This window comes from Pelobates fuscus, chromosome 2, assembly GCF_036172605.1.
Source record: "Pelobates fuscus isolate aPelFus1 chromosome 2, aPelFus1.pri, whole genome shotgun sequence".
NCBI classification, from domain to species: Eukaryota; Metazoa; Chordata; class Amphibia; order Anura; family Pelobatidae; genus Pelobates; species Pelobates fuscus.
This window is the reverse complement of record NC_086318.1, coordinates 196457425-196474656: the sequence shown is the minus strand read 5'-3', so window position 1 is coordinate 196474656 and position 17232 is coordinate 196457425. Positions and strand designations below refer to the sequence as shown.

Genomic DNA, 17232 nt, shown 5'->3' with positions numbered 1-17232 from the left:
TATATACCCTGTGGATTACCAGGATTAGCATAGAGGTGGAGTTAAGGCATATCTATAGAGACAATAAGTGACCACCTCCTATCTGCTTGTATGTACTTGCCACAGAAATAATAATTGCATCTAGGAATTTGTTACAATTTCTCCATTCCATAGATATGTCACACATCTTACTTGTGACCCAATATAGCGGACATCCCGATCCCTTCCCATATTGTTAAGTTTAACCAATCATATTTGGGCTTGTTTAGAAGATGGTGCTTGTCCCATTCTAAATATAATAAAAATGAGGCTTATTTATTATTCTGTGGGCACATATTAATGTTTCTTTTGGATATGATACTTGAACACAAGGCTAATGATCATTAACATATCAAAGAAATTACTTCATCAATTAAAAGGTACAGGCTGAAGCCAGCTAGTTTACATTGGGACCAGACATTCAGGCTTTTGAAGTGTAGAATCTCACACCTTACAGAGCCTTTGATTGATCACCCCATCTGACCCCTTTCACATTCCTATGCAATTTACATTAACCCTTCTGTCATCTGAGCTCTTTGGGGGTCTCAGCTTCAAAGAGGAATTAAGGCTATAAACCTTCTGACCTCCCATACAATCAAATTAACCCCCTTTGACATTGACAATACCACCTCTACCAGGCAGGCAGGTCATAAATGCACTACACAAATTACATTAAAGGACAATATTCCATAGTGCAATAATGAGCTATGCACCCTTGCCGTGACACATGGTTACAAAATTATGAATTTATTTACTAAATAATTGATTAAAATGGCACGCAGAGTTTTAAAATTTACACCAAACTAGGCAACTTGGAATCATTTTCCTAGTCACCCCTTCCATCTTGGCTATTTTGTCATTTTATTGTAAGCTTGTTTGAGCATGACCCTCTTCACCTCTTGTAACCATTTTATGTCTGCCATAATCTGCTGTTCTATTTATCCTCTGTATAATTGTGAAGTGCTGCAGCATATGTTCTCGTTATATAAATGATGATATAGTAATTTTATTTCACTGTGCTATTTCAGTGAACAAGTGACAGGTAATCTGGTTTAAAAAATGTAATCTCCTATGGTGTAGCATTAATTAAGACACAAGAAAAATATTTACATTTTATCTAAGAACTAATGCATTCTAACATATATTTTTTCAGTTTATTTTAACTCTGCGTATATTCTTCTTACTTGTAGAAAGGACAACATTTGGAGCTATTTATCATGACTTTTATAAACTCCTGTGAATCTCCAAAACCCAAACCAAGTCGACCGGAACTGACAATTCTTAGTCCCACCTCTGAAAATAATAAAAAGGTGTGGTATTGGAACCTCAAGAAACTATGCATGCATTGCATTCTGGGACCAGGAGCTTTTCATTTTAGGAATGAGCAGAGGCTTAAATGGCTCGCTTTACTGGTTTGGTTTTAGTGTGTGTGTGTGTGTGTGTGTATTTTGTTAGGTATATTGTTTTGGAAAATGTTCAGATGAAGAGTTAGCTCCTTTAAAGTGCTCAGTGCTTCTTAACCACAATATTAATATTTTGTTTTGTATTTTATGAAGCAATGTGTTAGTGTAAAAAGCACTTTTGATATTTTGCAAGCACACAGAAATTGCTTGCATGCTGCACTTCTTTTAGGAATGTATATTTTGAGTGGTCCGGTTTGCAAGCCAAAAAGTGTGGTTTCAGAAATTCAGCAGATTGAAAAAAATACCTTTTTTTTTTTAAATGGGAGGGGTGATTTTGTTTTTGCGATGCTCTTTTGCTGTGTATTTAATTTGCTTATTATAACATCACAGTTGATTAGACACAGAAATATTAACTCGAACATACATAAGATAATTATGTGAAATATCAAATGTTATAAGATTAATTGAAGCACAATTGTGAGTGCTGCGTTTGCACACACTGTATACTTATTGCTAACTCATGTATTGCACACTGTATTTTAATTAAATCACTCTGACAGGAAAGTACACACAAGTACCTGTGCAAAGAAATACATTGCATTGTAAATAGAAGCCATATCTCAATGTATTTAAATATCTGCGTAAACTAGAAACATGTTGGGTTCAAAATATGCAAATGCATAAAAAAATGGTTTACCTATTTATAAATAGGTATTTTCCCCACTTCTCAGTCAAATCTTCAGGATAGGCTCTATGCCGACGACTTGACTGACAATGGAGTGCAGAAAAGACCTTTCACGGGCTTTCCTTCTGCTCTCCCAAGTATTGCAACAACTGTGGTTGCTATGAAAACTACCTAGCAGACACTGCTAGTGCTGGCCACAAAGCCGGCGTATCTGTGCACACAGGAGGTTTGTACTTCTTGGGGTAGTGTTCCCAAGCAGGGCAAATCAAAGGACAACTGACAGAAGGTGAGTGTTGCACAAAGAGTAACACCCGCAAGTTCTGAATATGGCGGCGCTGGAACAGAGGTAAGTGGAATACGTTTTAATATTTTACACATTGATTACATCCTGTAATATATATCATCTTTGTGATATATGGTGTTTTAAATATATATGGGGCGATTTAAAGGAACACTATAGTCACCTAAATTACTTTAGCTAAATAAAGCAGTTTTAGTGTATAGATCATTCCCCTGCAATTTCCCTGCTCAATTCACTGTCATTTAGGAGTTAAATCACTTTGTTTCTGTTTATGCAGCCCTAGCCACACCTCCCCTGGCTATGATTGACAGAGCCTGCATGAAAAAAAAACTGGTTTCACTTTCAAACAGATGTAATTTACCTCAAATAATTGTATCTCAATCTCTAAATTGAACTTTAATCACATACAGGAGGCTCTTGCAGGGTCTAGCAAGCTATTAGCATAGCAGGGGATAAGAAAATCTTAATTAAACAGAACTTGCAATAAAGAAAGCCTAAATAGGGCTCTCTTTACAGGAAGTGTTTATGGAAGGCTGTGCAAGTCACATGCAGGGAGGTGTGACTTGGGGTTTATAAACAAAGGGATTTAACTCCTAAATTGCAAGGGATTGAGCAGTGAGGCTGCAGGGGCATGTTCTATACACCAAAACTGCTTCATTAAGCTAAAGTTGTTAAGGTGACTATAGTGTCCCTTTAAGGTAAGTTCACTTTCTTATGACATGTTCAGTTGAATTGTGTTTTGTGATTTTTTTATTTTTTTGTTTTTTTTTCACTCTCTTTTCATTGTCCTGTTCATCTTCAACTGTTAGTGATTTCTTTCTGTTAAGTTTTTATAAGTAAACATTTTATTGATGGGTTATTCTATACACCAAAATAAACATAGGAAATAAACAGATAAGTGCTTCATAAATGGCTTATTGCTATGTGGTGAGTAATTAAAAGTTATCCTTGTCTTGGGATGCAACATGCAGTTCATCTGGGCTATATAAAGCCTTTAAAAGATGGAGAGTAAGCAACAGGCATTTAATCCATGTGCTATATTGCACAGCTTTGTACAGCTAAGAAAATGATATTCTTATTTTATACTGCGGCAGAACATGTATTAGTTGCCCAACCACCTTTTTTCCTAATGAGTAGTATTGGTCTTTTTAAACATGTATTCTCTAAAATCAGCTCTTCAATGATCTTTACAAGAACAATGCCAATCGATCTGAGAATACAGAAAGAAAGCACAATCAAAACTACTTTATGGAAGTGATGACTGTAGAGGGTGTTTATGATTATCTAATGTATATTGGTAAGTCACTGGAATTTTCCATTCACATACCATATGGAATCATCTCCTGTTCATTTTGATACACGATCTAAACATAAAATGCTGTCCATGTTAGTATTTGGGTTATAGAGGTAGGAATCTTTATCATTCTCTATCTTTTTTCTTTCTAGCACTTTAGTTAATGTACAGTATAAGAATGTCGACATTTTAAGCAGGTTTATTGTCATAGTATATGAATGTTAAAGCTGTCCTGTTGTGTTTTTTTTTCTTTTGATTTTCCATCCCTTGTGTCCCTTTTCTTACAGCACCAGTTTGGGCGTCATAACTTAATTTCACTGAAGTTATGACACCCAAAGTATACCATTAATGATTATATTTCCCCTCCTTGCCACTTGCCTTTATATTTATTATTTTTTCTTCCTTGTGCCAGATCTCCGTATTATAGCAGAGCCTTTTTGTTCTCTTTTGCCTATGATGTCTCTTTGCCCTTCTATATGATTGATTTTCCTCATGGTTTGTGGCTAAATTTGATTGGCAAACTTGCTTAAGTTCTGCTTACTGTCTTATATTTTAGCTTGCCTGCTGTACATAAGGAAAAAATAGTCCTTACTTTTGCTTATATATTTTATGAAGACTACTGTGCTCATTAAACATTTTTCAGACACAGGGAGCAATGTTATCAGATCCACTTTAACTCTTCATATGCACTGTTCATTTTCAGGACGTGTTGTCTTCCACATGCCTGACTGGTTTCATCATTTGTTGATGGGTGGACGAATTCTTTTCAAAGAAACACTTGAGACCTACACAGACTACTATCTACAACGTAAACTGGGCCAATTAATTCAGGAGCATCGTTTGGTTTCACTGATTACACTACTTAGAGGTTTGTAATCCTTTAATTTGTTGTAAACAACTGTACCTGGGTTTTGTTACAACCTGCAACACCATGTTGAATACACATTGCAGTATTTAGATGCAAATTACTGCTTACAAAATCCACCCTAACCAAAGTGAGGCTTATTAGTGATGTCACCAGCCATTATTGGTTAGAAAAATTGTAGCGTTAGCAATGCAAACATGTATTTCTAACGCTATAGTGTCTTAGTTTTTATTTAGATTCAGGGTCCCGACAACCCTCTTTTACCAGTAAAAAAAAAAAAGTTTACTTCCTCCCAAAATGTCATTCTGGAGGTGTCACTTTCATGATGAGGGTCCAATCCAATGTCTTTGTAGGGATGAAATGTGTGTGTGCCAAATCAAATGTTTCTCATAGGGAAACATTGAATCGATTTATTTCCTATAGGCTGCATCTGATGTAAAACTCGGTCATTGAAGTGTAAGTGCTCTAATGGATGTCAGGAAGACAGCCACTATAGGTGTGTAACCCTTCAATTCAAAACATCGCCATATCTACAAAATGGCAATGTTTGAGAATTAAGGCCTAAAACTAAAGGGCCACTGCACCTAGACGACTTCATTGCATGATGAGATCTGGGTGCCTTTAGTTGTCATTTAATAAATTCAGCTGTGTGAGAAAACCTCAGAGACCGGTTAATCTACAAACAATAATTTCTAATCGCTGTTAAAGGTATAACATTTTATATAAGCATATAAAATATAAACTTTGCTAATCCAGTTCTTACCAGTACTAACAGTAGCCATCACAAAATATATTAAAAAATCCAATTCCAGCCAACTCCATTGTCCTCAGTCTCCAACACATCTGTGAATGACTGGAAGACTGAAAAACAAGATGGCTGCCACAGCCCATCACACACGATGTCTTGACATAGCTTTAGTGTTCACATAAGTTAATCAAATGAAAAGTTGGCAAGTTTACTTCTGTGCTATCATTTCGATGAACGACCAAATCAGCTCTCTAGCACTGTTATAGATCATCTGTTGCAGATTAGATTGAGTTGTTTTCTGTCAGCTGTAGTACACATAGTACTTGCCTAAACCCATCCTAGATCAACACAATTGGGTATTGAGTTTATTAAGAACACTGAGTTAACTTTGAGTCATTTTGCAAACACACATACAAAGACACATACATGCAAACAGACACACACAAGACACAGACAGACAGACAGACATGCAGACAGACAGACATGCAGACAGACATGCAGACAGACATGCAGACAGACATGCAGACAGACATGCAGACAGACATGCAGACAGACATACAGACAGACATACATACATACAGACAGACATACAGACAGACAGACAGACAGACATACAGACAGACATACATACAGACATACAGGCACACATACAGACAGGCACACATACAGACAGGCACACATACAGACAGGCACACATACAGACAGGCACACATACAGACAGACAGGCACACATACAGACAGACAGGCACACATACAGACAGACAGGCACACATACAGACAGACAGGCACACATACAGACAGACAGGCACACATACAGACAGACAGGCACACATACAGACAGACAGGCACACATACAGACAGACAGACAGACAGACAGACAGACAGACATACATACATACAGACAGACATACATACAGACAGACAGGCACACATACAGACAGACAGGCACACATACATACAGACAGGCACACATACATACAGACAGGCACACATACATACAGACAGGCACACATACAGACAGACAGGCACACATACAGACAGACAGGCACACATACAGACAGACAGGCACACATACAGACAGACAGGCACACATACAGACAGACAGGCACACATACAGACAGACAGGCACACATACAGACAGACAGGCACACATACAGACAGACAGGCACACAGACAGACAGACAGGCAGACAGACAGACAGACAGGCAGACAGACAGGCACACATACATACAGACAGACAGGCACACATACATACAGACAGGCACACATACATACAGACAGGCACACATACATACAGACAGGCACACATACAGACAGACAGGCACACAGACAGACAGGCACACATACAGACAGACAGGCACACATACAGACAGACAGGCACACATACAGACAGACAGGCACACATACAGACAGACAGGCACACATACAGACAGACAGGCACACATACAGACAGACAGGCACACATACAGACAGACAGGCACACATACAGACAGACAGGCACACATACAGACAGACAGGCACACATACAGACAGACAGGCACACATACAGACAGACAGGCACACATACATACATACAAACACACACACAATGTTTTAGTCACCCTCCTGTTTCCTACCTTTTAGGTGCAGGAGGGTGACTTTCCCTGGGGACCAGTGGTGGCTCAGGTTGATAGAAGTCAGAGTTCCCACTCTGACTCCCTCCTCCCGCGCGGGCTCGGTGTATGCTGGGAGAAATTATTAGCAGTTACTTCCTCCCAGCGTGTGATGTAATCACAGGGGGCCCGGTCGCGCTGATAAAGCCCTCAGCGCTGACCGGGCCCCCTGACAATCCATCTCCATCGGGTGGCCCTGACAGCATGGGCCACCTGATGGACACCTTGGACGGCAGCATTGGCGGTTTGCCGCGTGGGCCGGGGCCGCAAAAGATGATGGCGGGTATCCGGTCGCAAGGGTCTGCAGCTGCGACCCCTGCGACCGTGGTATGTACGCCGCTGGTGACATTACCATTTGGGGGTGGTGGTTAGGCAGACAGCAGAGGTAAATAACACTTGCTCGATGCTGTCCCCACACAACACCCGATTTTCAGTTCCTAGTGCTTCATTACTTCGTAACTAGCAACAGCTGTGGGAATGAGGTACTGTCTTACTCATCGGGAAGAGGTGACGAAAATGACCTTAGCCCCACCTTTTGTCAAGTTAGTGATGTGAGACGTTGTCTTACATCTTTTTGTATTGAACTTTCAATGATTTCAATTTAAAAAGAAAATTAGCGACAGACACGTTAAATAACACGTTATAGTCATTAATGTGTCAGCTCACCTTCCAATGTCCAGGCAAACTATTTAGGTGAATACTATGCTTTTTAATTAAACAATATAACATTGTTTTTAAATAAAAATTTATTTTGATTGAATTTGACATTTGGCTTTATAAAACGTCTGTCTTGAATAAATTTTTCCTCTGTAATATAGAGGCATGCACATTCGCTCTCGTAAAAAAAGGAAGATTTATTTTTATAAATTTTTTTTTTAAAATTCCCTCTCGTTATCTAGATGCCGTGTTCTGTGAAACTACAGAACCAAGATCTTTAAATGCTAAACAGAAACGAGCAAAGTTGACCTTTGAGGAAATGATGCGTTACATTCCAGGTATACTTTTCTCTATACAATGTTTTTACAGTCGGTAAATGTACTGTCTTGCGGGCATGTGTAAGTCTGGCCTTGGCTGCATCCTGGTTAGGAACATGTGTTACATTTAGAGAAATTCCATATTTAATAGTTTAAACTGAACATTAAGGCTACATTTGAGCAGTTTTTCTTTTTAACTCTTTAATTTTTACTTTCTTAAATGATGTGTAACATTTTTCAGGAAGCAGCTAATGTATAATTTTAAGAAATTATCTGAGCCAAAGATCAGAGCAGTACATTCAGGGCTAGTTACTACAGTGAGAATTGTTGGAAATGCAAGGTGGATTCATTCATATTTAAAGGCAAAATAACTCAATGGGAAAAATTATTTGCTTGCTTTGCTTCCAGTTTGGCTTTTTGACCTTAAATTTGCAATGCACTTCTCTTGGAATTCCCTACATTTCTTAATTTATGAAATAGCCTTGTTTGTGTTTAATATAATTCTGTTGGTGTTTAAAGGTCGTTTTTTCTGTTTTAAGGGGAAAACTATTTTTTAACTCTATCTTTTGGAACTGGGGGTGTAGCTGTACCATACCTCCAAAGCACACCAGGCTGCCTGACCACTTGTCTGGCCGGTCCCCTACTTACAGTGAACACTGCTGCAATGTTTCTACTTGGACCTAGTGCCCTTTCACAGTGCTCGTACTGTGCTGCCTGAGGACAATTACATGTTGTCCCAATATGCAGAAATTGGGAGGTCTGGCTAGGGCAGCTTAAACAAAGTGATATAACTCCTAAATGGCAGAGAATAGAGTAGTGCGGCTGCAGGTGCATGATCTATACAACAAAACTGCTTCTTTAAAGGGTTATTCCAGCCTCAATGAACATTTTTTGCATTTTGAAGTGATCATGGCGGAAGCAGTCTGTATGTGCCGTGTTCCTTCTTAAAACACTGCAAATTCAACAAAAAATATTGCACTGTTGTACCAGGGCCTGTTGCACTATTGGCACATGTGACTTAGGCAGTCCAGAACTCTTTTATTTAATTTTTTTTTGGTTGCCTAATATAAATGTTGTGCAAAAACAGAGGTACTGCACACCGGCGACAGAGTTAATGAGCCCTCTGTCAATCTCCACTCCCTCCTTCCCTTCCCCGGCACAGAGCGCATGCATGTGATTTGAGCCGGTGAGAGAAGATCCAATCAAAGACTTTTCAAAGAAGTATTTGATTGGACCATGGAGAGGAAATGAATGTAGATCATTGGCCGGCGCTCGATTTCTGGTACGTTTTTGCTTTATAGGGTTTCAAAAGGTTTAAAGGGGGAACCTTTGAACCCCTGAAGAACTAAGCTTTGTTTTTGTACTTAAATTCATAGTGTTAGGATTGCTCAGCCGCTGTGTTCTCTATAGCTCCCCATTTAAAGTGCTGCATTCTTTGCTGATTTTAAGCGCTGCTTGCAGCTCATCTGTAAGTCCACGGCCACTAAAAATTAACCTAGCTTTCAAAAGTAAGCTCCACATATGAAGTGACACCTGGAACTCCCTAGTGTCAGCAGCAATTTAACCCTGCTCACACCGCATTGCAGCAATGGGGATTTAAAAGCCTGTTTACAGAACATCTGTCAGTGTGGGGACACCAGTTCTGGGCCCAGTTGACAAATGGGAGCCCTAGGTATCAAATGATGAAACAGTCCGTGCTGATAAAATAAAGCATGACAGAATCATTCTGTCATGAGTCCTTAAGGGAATGACAACCATGATGAAATAAAGCTGTCATTGGTCCTTAACCCCTTAAGGATACACGACATGTGTGACATGTCATGATTCCCTTTTATTCCAGAAGTTTGGTCTTTAAGGGGTTAAGGGTTAACTAGTGCTGAGTAGGGCATTATAAAGTGAAAAGGGATAGATTAACCCTTTGGGCTAAAGTTGTTTGGGTGCTTAGCGTCCCTTTAAACTAATTTGAAATTTGATATCTGTTTATCAAATGTATTTCACAGGCTGTGCATTTCCAAGTGATTTTATATATTTATCCCATGACCTGAACCTATCTGGACTTTCCTGTTTTTTTTTTTTTCTCTTCTAAAATTTCTACATATATTTAACAGTACACAGGCACGCTGGTATGCGCATTCTTTTTTTTTTTTGTATATTACGTTTTGTTTTAATTTGCTCTATACAAGTTCTACTACTTGCTGAAATATTCTTGTTTCTCCCTGCTTTACAGACTTAATAGGGAAGTGTATAGGCGATGACGCAAAATATGAAGGTATTAGACTACTGTTCGATGGTCTTCAGCAGCCAGTACTGAACAAGCAGGTATACAGTGTTATTCAATATGTTCTACAGTTTCCTTTAAGTGTTGCCTTCTTCTCAGAGCTGTATTAACAACATCCTTGTTTTTTTTTTATATAATAATTAAGACCTGAACTTTGAAACCCAATTATCTTACCATTTTATGATCTGTGACAGTATTGTTTTTAAGTGTACTTTTCACTTATGATGTGGCATATTGCTTTCTGCATTTAATAGATAACTGTGCAAATATGTTAAGTAGGAAACATTTTGTTCTGTAATATTGTACAGTAGAGTCTACACACGATCTGTCTGTGCTGTGTACCACCTTTTGCATTTTTGAATACTGTTCTATGTATGTTATCCTTTTTTATAAATATTTCATAGCAAATTATTGCTGGTGCCAGATTTGTATTTATTTATATATATTTTTTTAAATATCATACTGCAAATATCCCCCTTTATTCCAGAAATGTACCTAATAGCAGAATAGCCTAATACATTTAATAAACGTATGAAGTTACACTGGTAGTGTACACTACCATGTGCCCTTTTTGAGTGTACATATGTCTTATTTAGATATTGGGGTACATGACACAATAGGTGTTCTCTCACCACCTTACAGTTGACATTACAGTGTAAGATGACTACAATTATTGCATTACATTTGGATGTGCAAATATATGCAAACGTTAATGTTTGTCTACTAAACCCTAAAATCTGACACGTGGCAGGCCCATGCCATTTTGCTATAATACCTTCTCAGATGGATGTGAAACCTATACTTAAAGAGGTCTTAAAGTGACCACGTTGTCATTGCGATCCTAATCTTTTCTGGATCAAAGTGATGACGTGGACCTATCAGAACATAGATAAGCCTATTTAAGGCTTGTTTTAACCCCCATTCATTGCCATATTGTGGTTTCTGTTAGATCCTCGTTTAGTACCCCTAGAGATTCCCTTGTGATTTCCTGTGTTTGTCCTCGGCTTCGTATTTGACCTGTGATTTCTGGAATCCTGACCTCAGCTTCATATTTGACTCGGGATTTCTGGTATTGTGACCTCGGCTTCAAATTTGACTTGTGATTTCTGGTATCCTGACCTCAGCTTCGTGTTTGACTTGTGATTTCTGGTATCCTGACCTCAGCTTCGTGTTTGACTTGTGATTTCTGGTATCCTGACCTCAGCTTCGTGTTTGACTTGTGATTTCTGGTATCCTGACCTCTGCTTCGTATTTGACTTGAACTTTCTGGTATTCTGACCCCGGCTTTGTATATGACTCTTGATTTCTGGTATCCTGACCTCGCTTCGTATGTGACTTGTGATTTCTGGTATCCTGACCTTGGCTTCATATTTGACACGTGATTTCCGGTATCCTGACCTCGCTTCGTATTTGACTCGTGATTTCTGGTATCCTGACCTCGACTTCGTATTTGACTCGTAAATTCTGGTATCCTGACCTGGCTTTGTTTTGACTCTGTCTCTTGTTGTATTAATACGTTAAGTCCGGCCATTCTAAGGCTCGGTAAAACGTCTTTCGTATCCACCTTTTGTGGGTTTCCTCTTTCCTGCGTGTTGGGGTACAACTCCCGTGACAGAGATTAATGAGAGTGATGGGGAGAAAAGGAGCGGGAAAGGCAGATAGAGGATAGAGGGGTGTTTAATTGTGTGAAACAGCAAAACATTGAAATTATACACTTATTTGGGGGGGAAGGGGAGGAATTATAGTGCATATAATTATAGTGCATATCAAGCTGACATGATATGCTTAATATGACAGAAGTAAAATTCACCTTGCAGGCCTTTAGGTTTGCTGCTTTGACTGTCCCTATGAACAAACGTCTGCTAAACAGCCTTGTATACCTTCGTCCTTAATGAAATCTTTAAAACTACAATCCTTACTACACAATGAGCACAATACGTCAGAGAGATATTCAAGCTGCAGTTTATTGCTAGCATGGACACTATAGACTGTATTTGAATAAATATCCAGTGTTGTGATTTGCACATTGTTTTTTGTCCTTCCTCTCTAGGAGAGAAATAGTTGGTGTACAGTTGTTATACTCTCTGCTGTGCACTTATTACACCATCAACTTGAACAGGAACCAGTCAGAAATGCAGACTCTGACACACGCTGTGCTTTCCCCAATGATTGAAGTGTGAGAGTAGGGATTGGTTTAATATTTTTTTTTAAGCTGCTTTTCTTTAACCCCTTAAGGACACATGACATGTGTGACATGTCATGATTCTCTTTTATTCCAGAAGGTTGTTTCTTAAGGGGTTAAAGAAAGACTGCTGGAGGAGGTTGAGAGCCTGTAGATTTTCTGCATTAAAATATAAACCCTTTTTAGAGGTGTGTTTTTTTTGTTTGTTTTTTGTAATAAATATTTTGTGTAACATATAAAGACAAAATATATACAGACATTATTAAATATTTCTCCATGTTTAAACAAGAAGTTTATCTTGTGCTGGTAGCATTTACTTTGTCATTTTCTTTCAGCTATCTTATGTTCTTCTGGATATTGTCATGTTGGAAATTTTCCCAGAGCTCAGCAAGGTATGGCGATTATTATTATTATTATTATTATTATTATTATTATATTCATGCCCCAGACTGGAAGAGAAGACATTTTTAACATAATCGTAGAAATTAAACATTTCCGTGGCTCCAACTATTGAATCATAATTTTTTTAATATTACAGTGACACATATGAGCAATGCTTTCTGCTTTTACTGATTACTTTTTTTTTTTAAACGAGAGTGCGCATGCGCGCGCGAGTGTGTGTGTATATATATATATATATATATATATATATATATATTGTCCCTTAAAGTTATTGATGAAAGTTGTGATTCATGTTTATATATATATATATATATATATATATATATATATATATATATATATATATATATATATACATGAATCACAACTTTCATCAATAACTTTAAGGGACAATATATATATATATATATATATATATATATTGTCCCTTAAAGTTATTGATGAAAGTTGTGATTCATGTTTATATATATATATATATATATATATATATATATATATATATATATATATATATATATATATATATATATATATATATATATATATATACATGAAGCACAACTTTCATCAATAACTTTAAGGGACAACCCAGGCAAGGCTGGAATTTCCATTTTTTTCGAAGGGAATGCAAAGCATATACCTCCGTCCTCAACCCTTGCAAGCCAGGCCACTAAATTGTTTGACGTTTAATACCTTGTTTCTCAGTTTGATTGATGTCTTTGCATGAGTTACATTGCTCCCTAGATATAGAGTCAGCATTCATATTTTTGCAATCTACACAAAGAGAGTCTTTCAAAGGAAGGCCATTTATGGTATTTTTCCAATCTTTGGGCTCACACCAAAAGTACTTATACAGTCACTAAAGAGCTTGAGAGATCCTGTGGTGGATAGGGGAATGAGTTCATAGCTTCAGTGATATGCAGTACAGTTGTGCAGTTGTACTCCACAGAAAGAAGAGGGCCACAGAGACAGAGGAACTACCTTAATCACAACACCTACAAAGAGCATGTGTTGTTATAGTACTTAGAGTTCATTTTAGCTTGTTGCATAGGAGGGATTGTCTGCCAGCCCCTCCATGGGTATACTAGTGACTGATATTGTTTGCATTGCCATTGACATAAAATCTGTAAACTTCCGTGAAGATACATGCCTCATATAAACTTGCTGTGTAACAACTTTTAAACATGATTACATCCTAAGTAGTCAATTTAATAGTCAACTGGTATTGAGGCTTACATACTAACATTCATAGATACATTGAAGAGAGCAATGCACTGCGTTACTTCACTTGTCTTAACCTTCGTTTATGTTGTAAAATATATATTTATTTCATTACATATATGTATACTGTAAGTTTTTGTATCTAAATCTATACTAAAACACATACTTTTATTTATTTTGACAGGTACAACTTAGTATAGCTTTTTCTGAGATACACTGGTTTGCAGACTTGTTCATATTTGTTGCCTAGAAGTCAGCTATCGACTTTATTCAGTTATCTGTAAAGTCTATTAAACAATTACAGTATATATCATAAATGAGCAACAAAAGTTCACGGTCTGCTTCAAATAAAGGTTAGAAGAACTAACATTTTAGTTTTATTTATTTAAACCAACTGTATATTCCTTGTTTTCTTCTCCAAGTAAGCACATTTAAAGAGTTGACACAGGTAACCGAATGGAAATGGAAATTGTTATCACAATCAGGAGCTTAGAAGCTGTAAGAGGCTGATGCCAACTGATAAATAAACAAGACAAGATTTTTAAATGCGTTACAACTAATTATTTTCAACTTTTCTATTTAAAGATTGCTGATAGTAATATAGTGGCATTTAGAATTAAACTTATGAAACACTTCCTGATTTTACAGACATGCAAGTGTCCATTGAACATTCAGATGTTCATTTCCTTAAAAATGTTTCCTATTTAGTAACACCTCAGTGTACTCATGAGAGATGATTGATATTCAGTGTTGTGATGACATGAATAAAACTGTCAGTAGGTCTGCTTGGGCATGTTCTGGCCTTTCTGGTTTTGTACATCCTTGTGAACCTACACTTTGCTGTGGTTCCAAACCCTTTCCATAAGGTGTTGTCAGCTGGAGAGAGCAATGTTAAAGTTCTTTCTGCCTGCAGGCAGGGAATGTCCACGTTCTGTAGCTCTTTACCCGAGTTCCCCCTTCTCTTTACAGAATACGTGCTCAATCTCTCTACTAATTATTGATGTACAAAGTTTGCTTCCATGCACTGTTTGCTCTTTTAGTATCAATTCAGGCGTACTTGTGTGCATTACCATGTTTTGGTGAGATCATGAAGTGCTTTCCTGTTTTTTTTATTGCTTTAATTAGTCACAGAAGGAGGTTTTGGCTGCACCATCCTGGGTTTGAGGAAAAAGAAGGGGGGAGAGCGAACTTTGTGAAAACAAGCTTTATCAAGCCAGGACAGCAACGTCAACAAAACATTTCCCTAACCTGAACTTTACCAGAGTCTGTGACTTCTACTTTACAGAAAAGAAATTGTGATAGCACGCACACAATGAAAACTGTGCTGTCTTTTCTCTCCTTAGGAAAGGAATGCTGCATGATGCTGTGGCAACCTGCACTTGCTAAGAGTGTAATATACTGTATTAATAAAGTGGAGAATTTTCTTTGTACATTACTTTGTAAATATTTCCAGTGTGTATATCCTACTCAACTACTGATAGAATAAAGTTACAGTGACAATTTAACACAGTACCGCTTGTAATTTTTATTTCTGTTTTGCAGTTTGTATTTGTGTGACAATGCCAGTTCTCATTGCTAGGTTACCACCACTCTGCTTACTGAGGTCTGGACCATCTGCTGAGGTTTCTGAAACAAACAGAACTGTGTTTTGCAGCTCATCCAGAGGCAGAGTGGAAAGATTGGGTTGTGGAATTTTTGCATAAAATGTACTTGTCCAAGGGACTAAAGCGGCAGTTTACTTGTCCATCAATACAATCTACAAGTCCTTATTTAAAATCATTCCGGTTACGAAGAGTGGGGGGCAATGCCAAGATCCCTGGACACAGAGCCCTATTTGCTGAATTCTGAATTTTCACTCATTTACTGCCTCAATTTAGTAAGCTTTCCAAATTGCTCAATACTGCTAGAAAAACTTAAAAAAAAATTTTTATCTACAAAAATTCATACAGACTTTGAAGCTAACTCCTGTAGATAAATCATTTGGAAGGTTTTTGTAACTTTATTCATTTGGAAAGCTAATCTCACAACATGAGTATTTTATCCTCTGTTTTGCCATTTGGATTTATTTAGCAAAATTCCAAAGTTTTGTGAATTACCCAATTTAAACCACTGCTATTCCTTAGTCCATAGGGGGTGGGATGTAGTCGACAACATCTGGAGTGCCCAACGTGGTCTACCCCTGCCTTAGTCTCTCCCTCTGTCATAGTGTGTTATGTTTATATAAGTACTGACTGTGCTTGGTGTGCAAGTGTGGTGTATGCTGTCTGTATGTGATTGTGATACACTTTCTGATGCACATATTGCACAGACCCACACACAAACACTACATACTGATACACACAAACTACACATTCTCTGACCCACACATACAGCACCTGTTATATTACCTGTAGCTGCCTGGATGTTCATTAGCTCGTGTGCAACTTTTCCCATGCTCTCTCTGAAATGACACCAGCGACCTTCACCCATTTGCATTGGGAGGACACCCCTCTGGGAGGTTAATGGACAGTTATGGGAAAAATCAGGGACTGTATGACAAATGAAACCAACTAAACTTGGAGTGCTTTGAGAGCCAAGGTAAAATTAAGTAATTTACTGTATATAGCTACACAGTTTGTAGCAAAACGGATCACAGACAGCTAATTTCAGGACACTGGTAAATGATTTCATACAAACTGAGGAAGACTGCTCTTACAGTCTGTTTGAACCATAGCCACTATTGAATAAAATATAACCAATATTTTAACATTAAAAAAAATAACAGGACTATCTTACACTACATTCCTTGTGTACCTTTAAACTAAACAGAAAACATACATATATACAGAGGTTTATTAACGCTTAATTGCAGCTAATTGAATAGTTATAATTACAGCATGATAGTTCATCTTTCACTATAAAGAAATTGGCTTTTTTTTTTCATTTTTCAAATCAGATGTTTACCAGGAAGAATTTCCTGAGGAGTAATTATTGTACAAGCTAGTGGTTTTCTGGCGTCATTTATTTTATTATTTTTTTTTTAATACCTTACAGAATTGATGACTGTGTGACAAAAGCTTCTGAATTTCTCGCGGATGGCTCCTTTCCTTTGGAATAACCTGCCAAAGCCCTAGTCTTAAATCATTTAAAAAGTGCCTCAAAACCCATCTCTGTAGGAAAGCTTGTGGCCTACCGGAGTAACCGGTACCTCACATCCTCTCTCTCCTAAA

General features: G+C 37.7%; 1 protein-coding gene across 2 annotated transcripts in view; it reads left to right on the top strand.

Moving 5' to 3' along the window:
- SNX14 (sorting nexin 14) overlaps positions 1-15528 on the top strand; it is a 68398-nt gene extending 52870 nt beyond the window's left edge. For both annotated transcript variants that reach the window (XM_063443065.1, XM_063443064.1), the window contains 7 exons: positions 1209-1328; positions 3581-3704; positions 4405-4569; positions 7866-7961; positions 10168-10259; positions 12736-12792; positions 15149-15528. In XM_063443065.1, the coding sequence (XP_063299135.1) occupies positions 1209-1328; positions 3581-3704; positions 4405-4569; positions 7866-7961; positions 10168-10259; positions 12736-12792; positions 15149-15187 (693 nt within the window). In that variant the 3' untranslated portion in view covers positions 15188-15528. The remainder of the gene's footprint in view (positions 1-1208; positions 1329-3580; positions 3705-4404; positions 4570-7865; positions 7962-10167; positions 10260-12735; positions 12793-15148) is intronic.
- The last annotated feature ends 1704 nt before the right edge of the window (positions 15529-17232 follow it).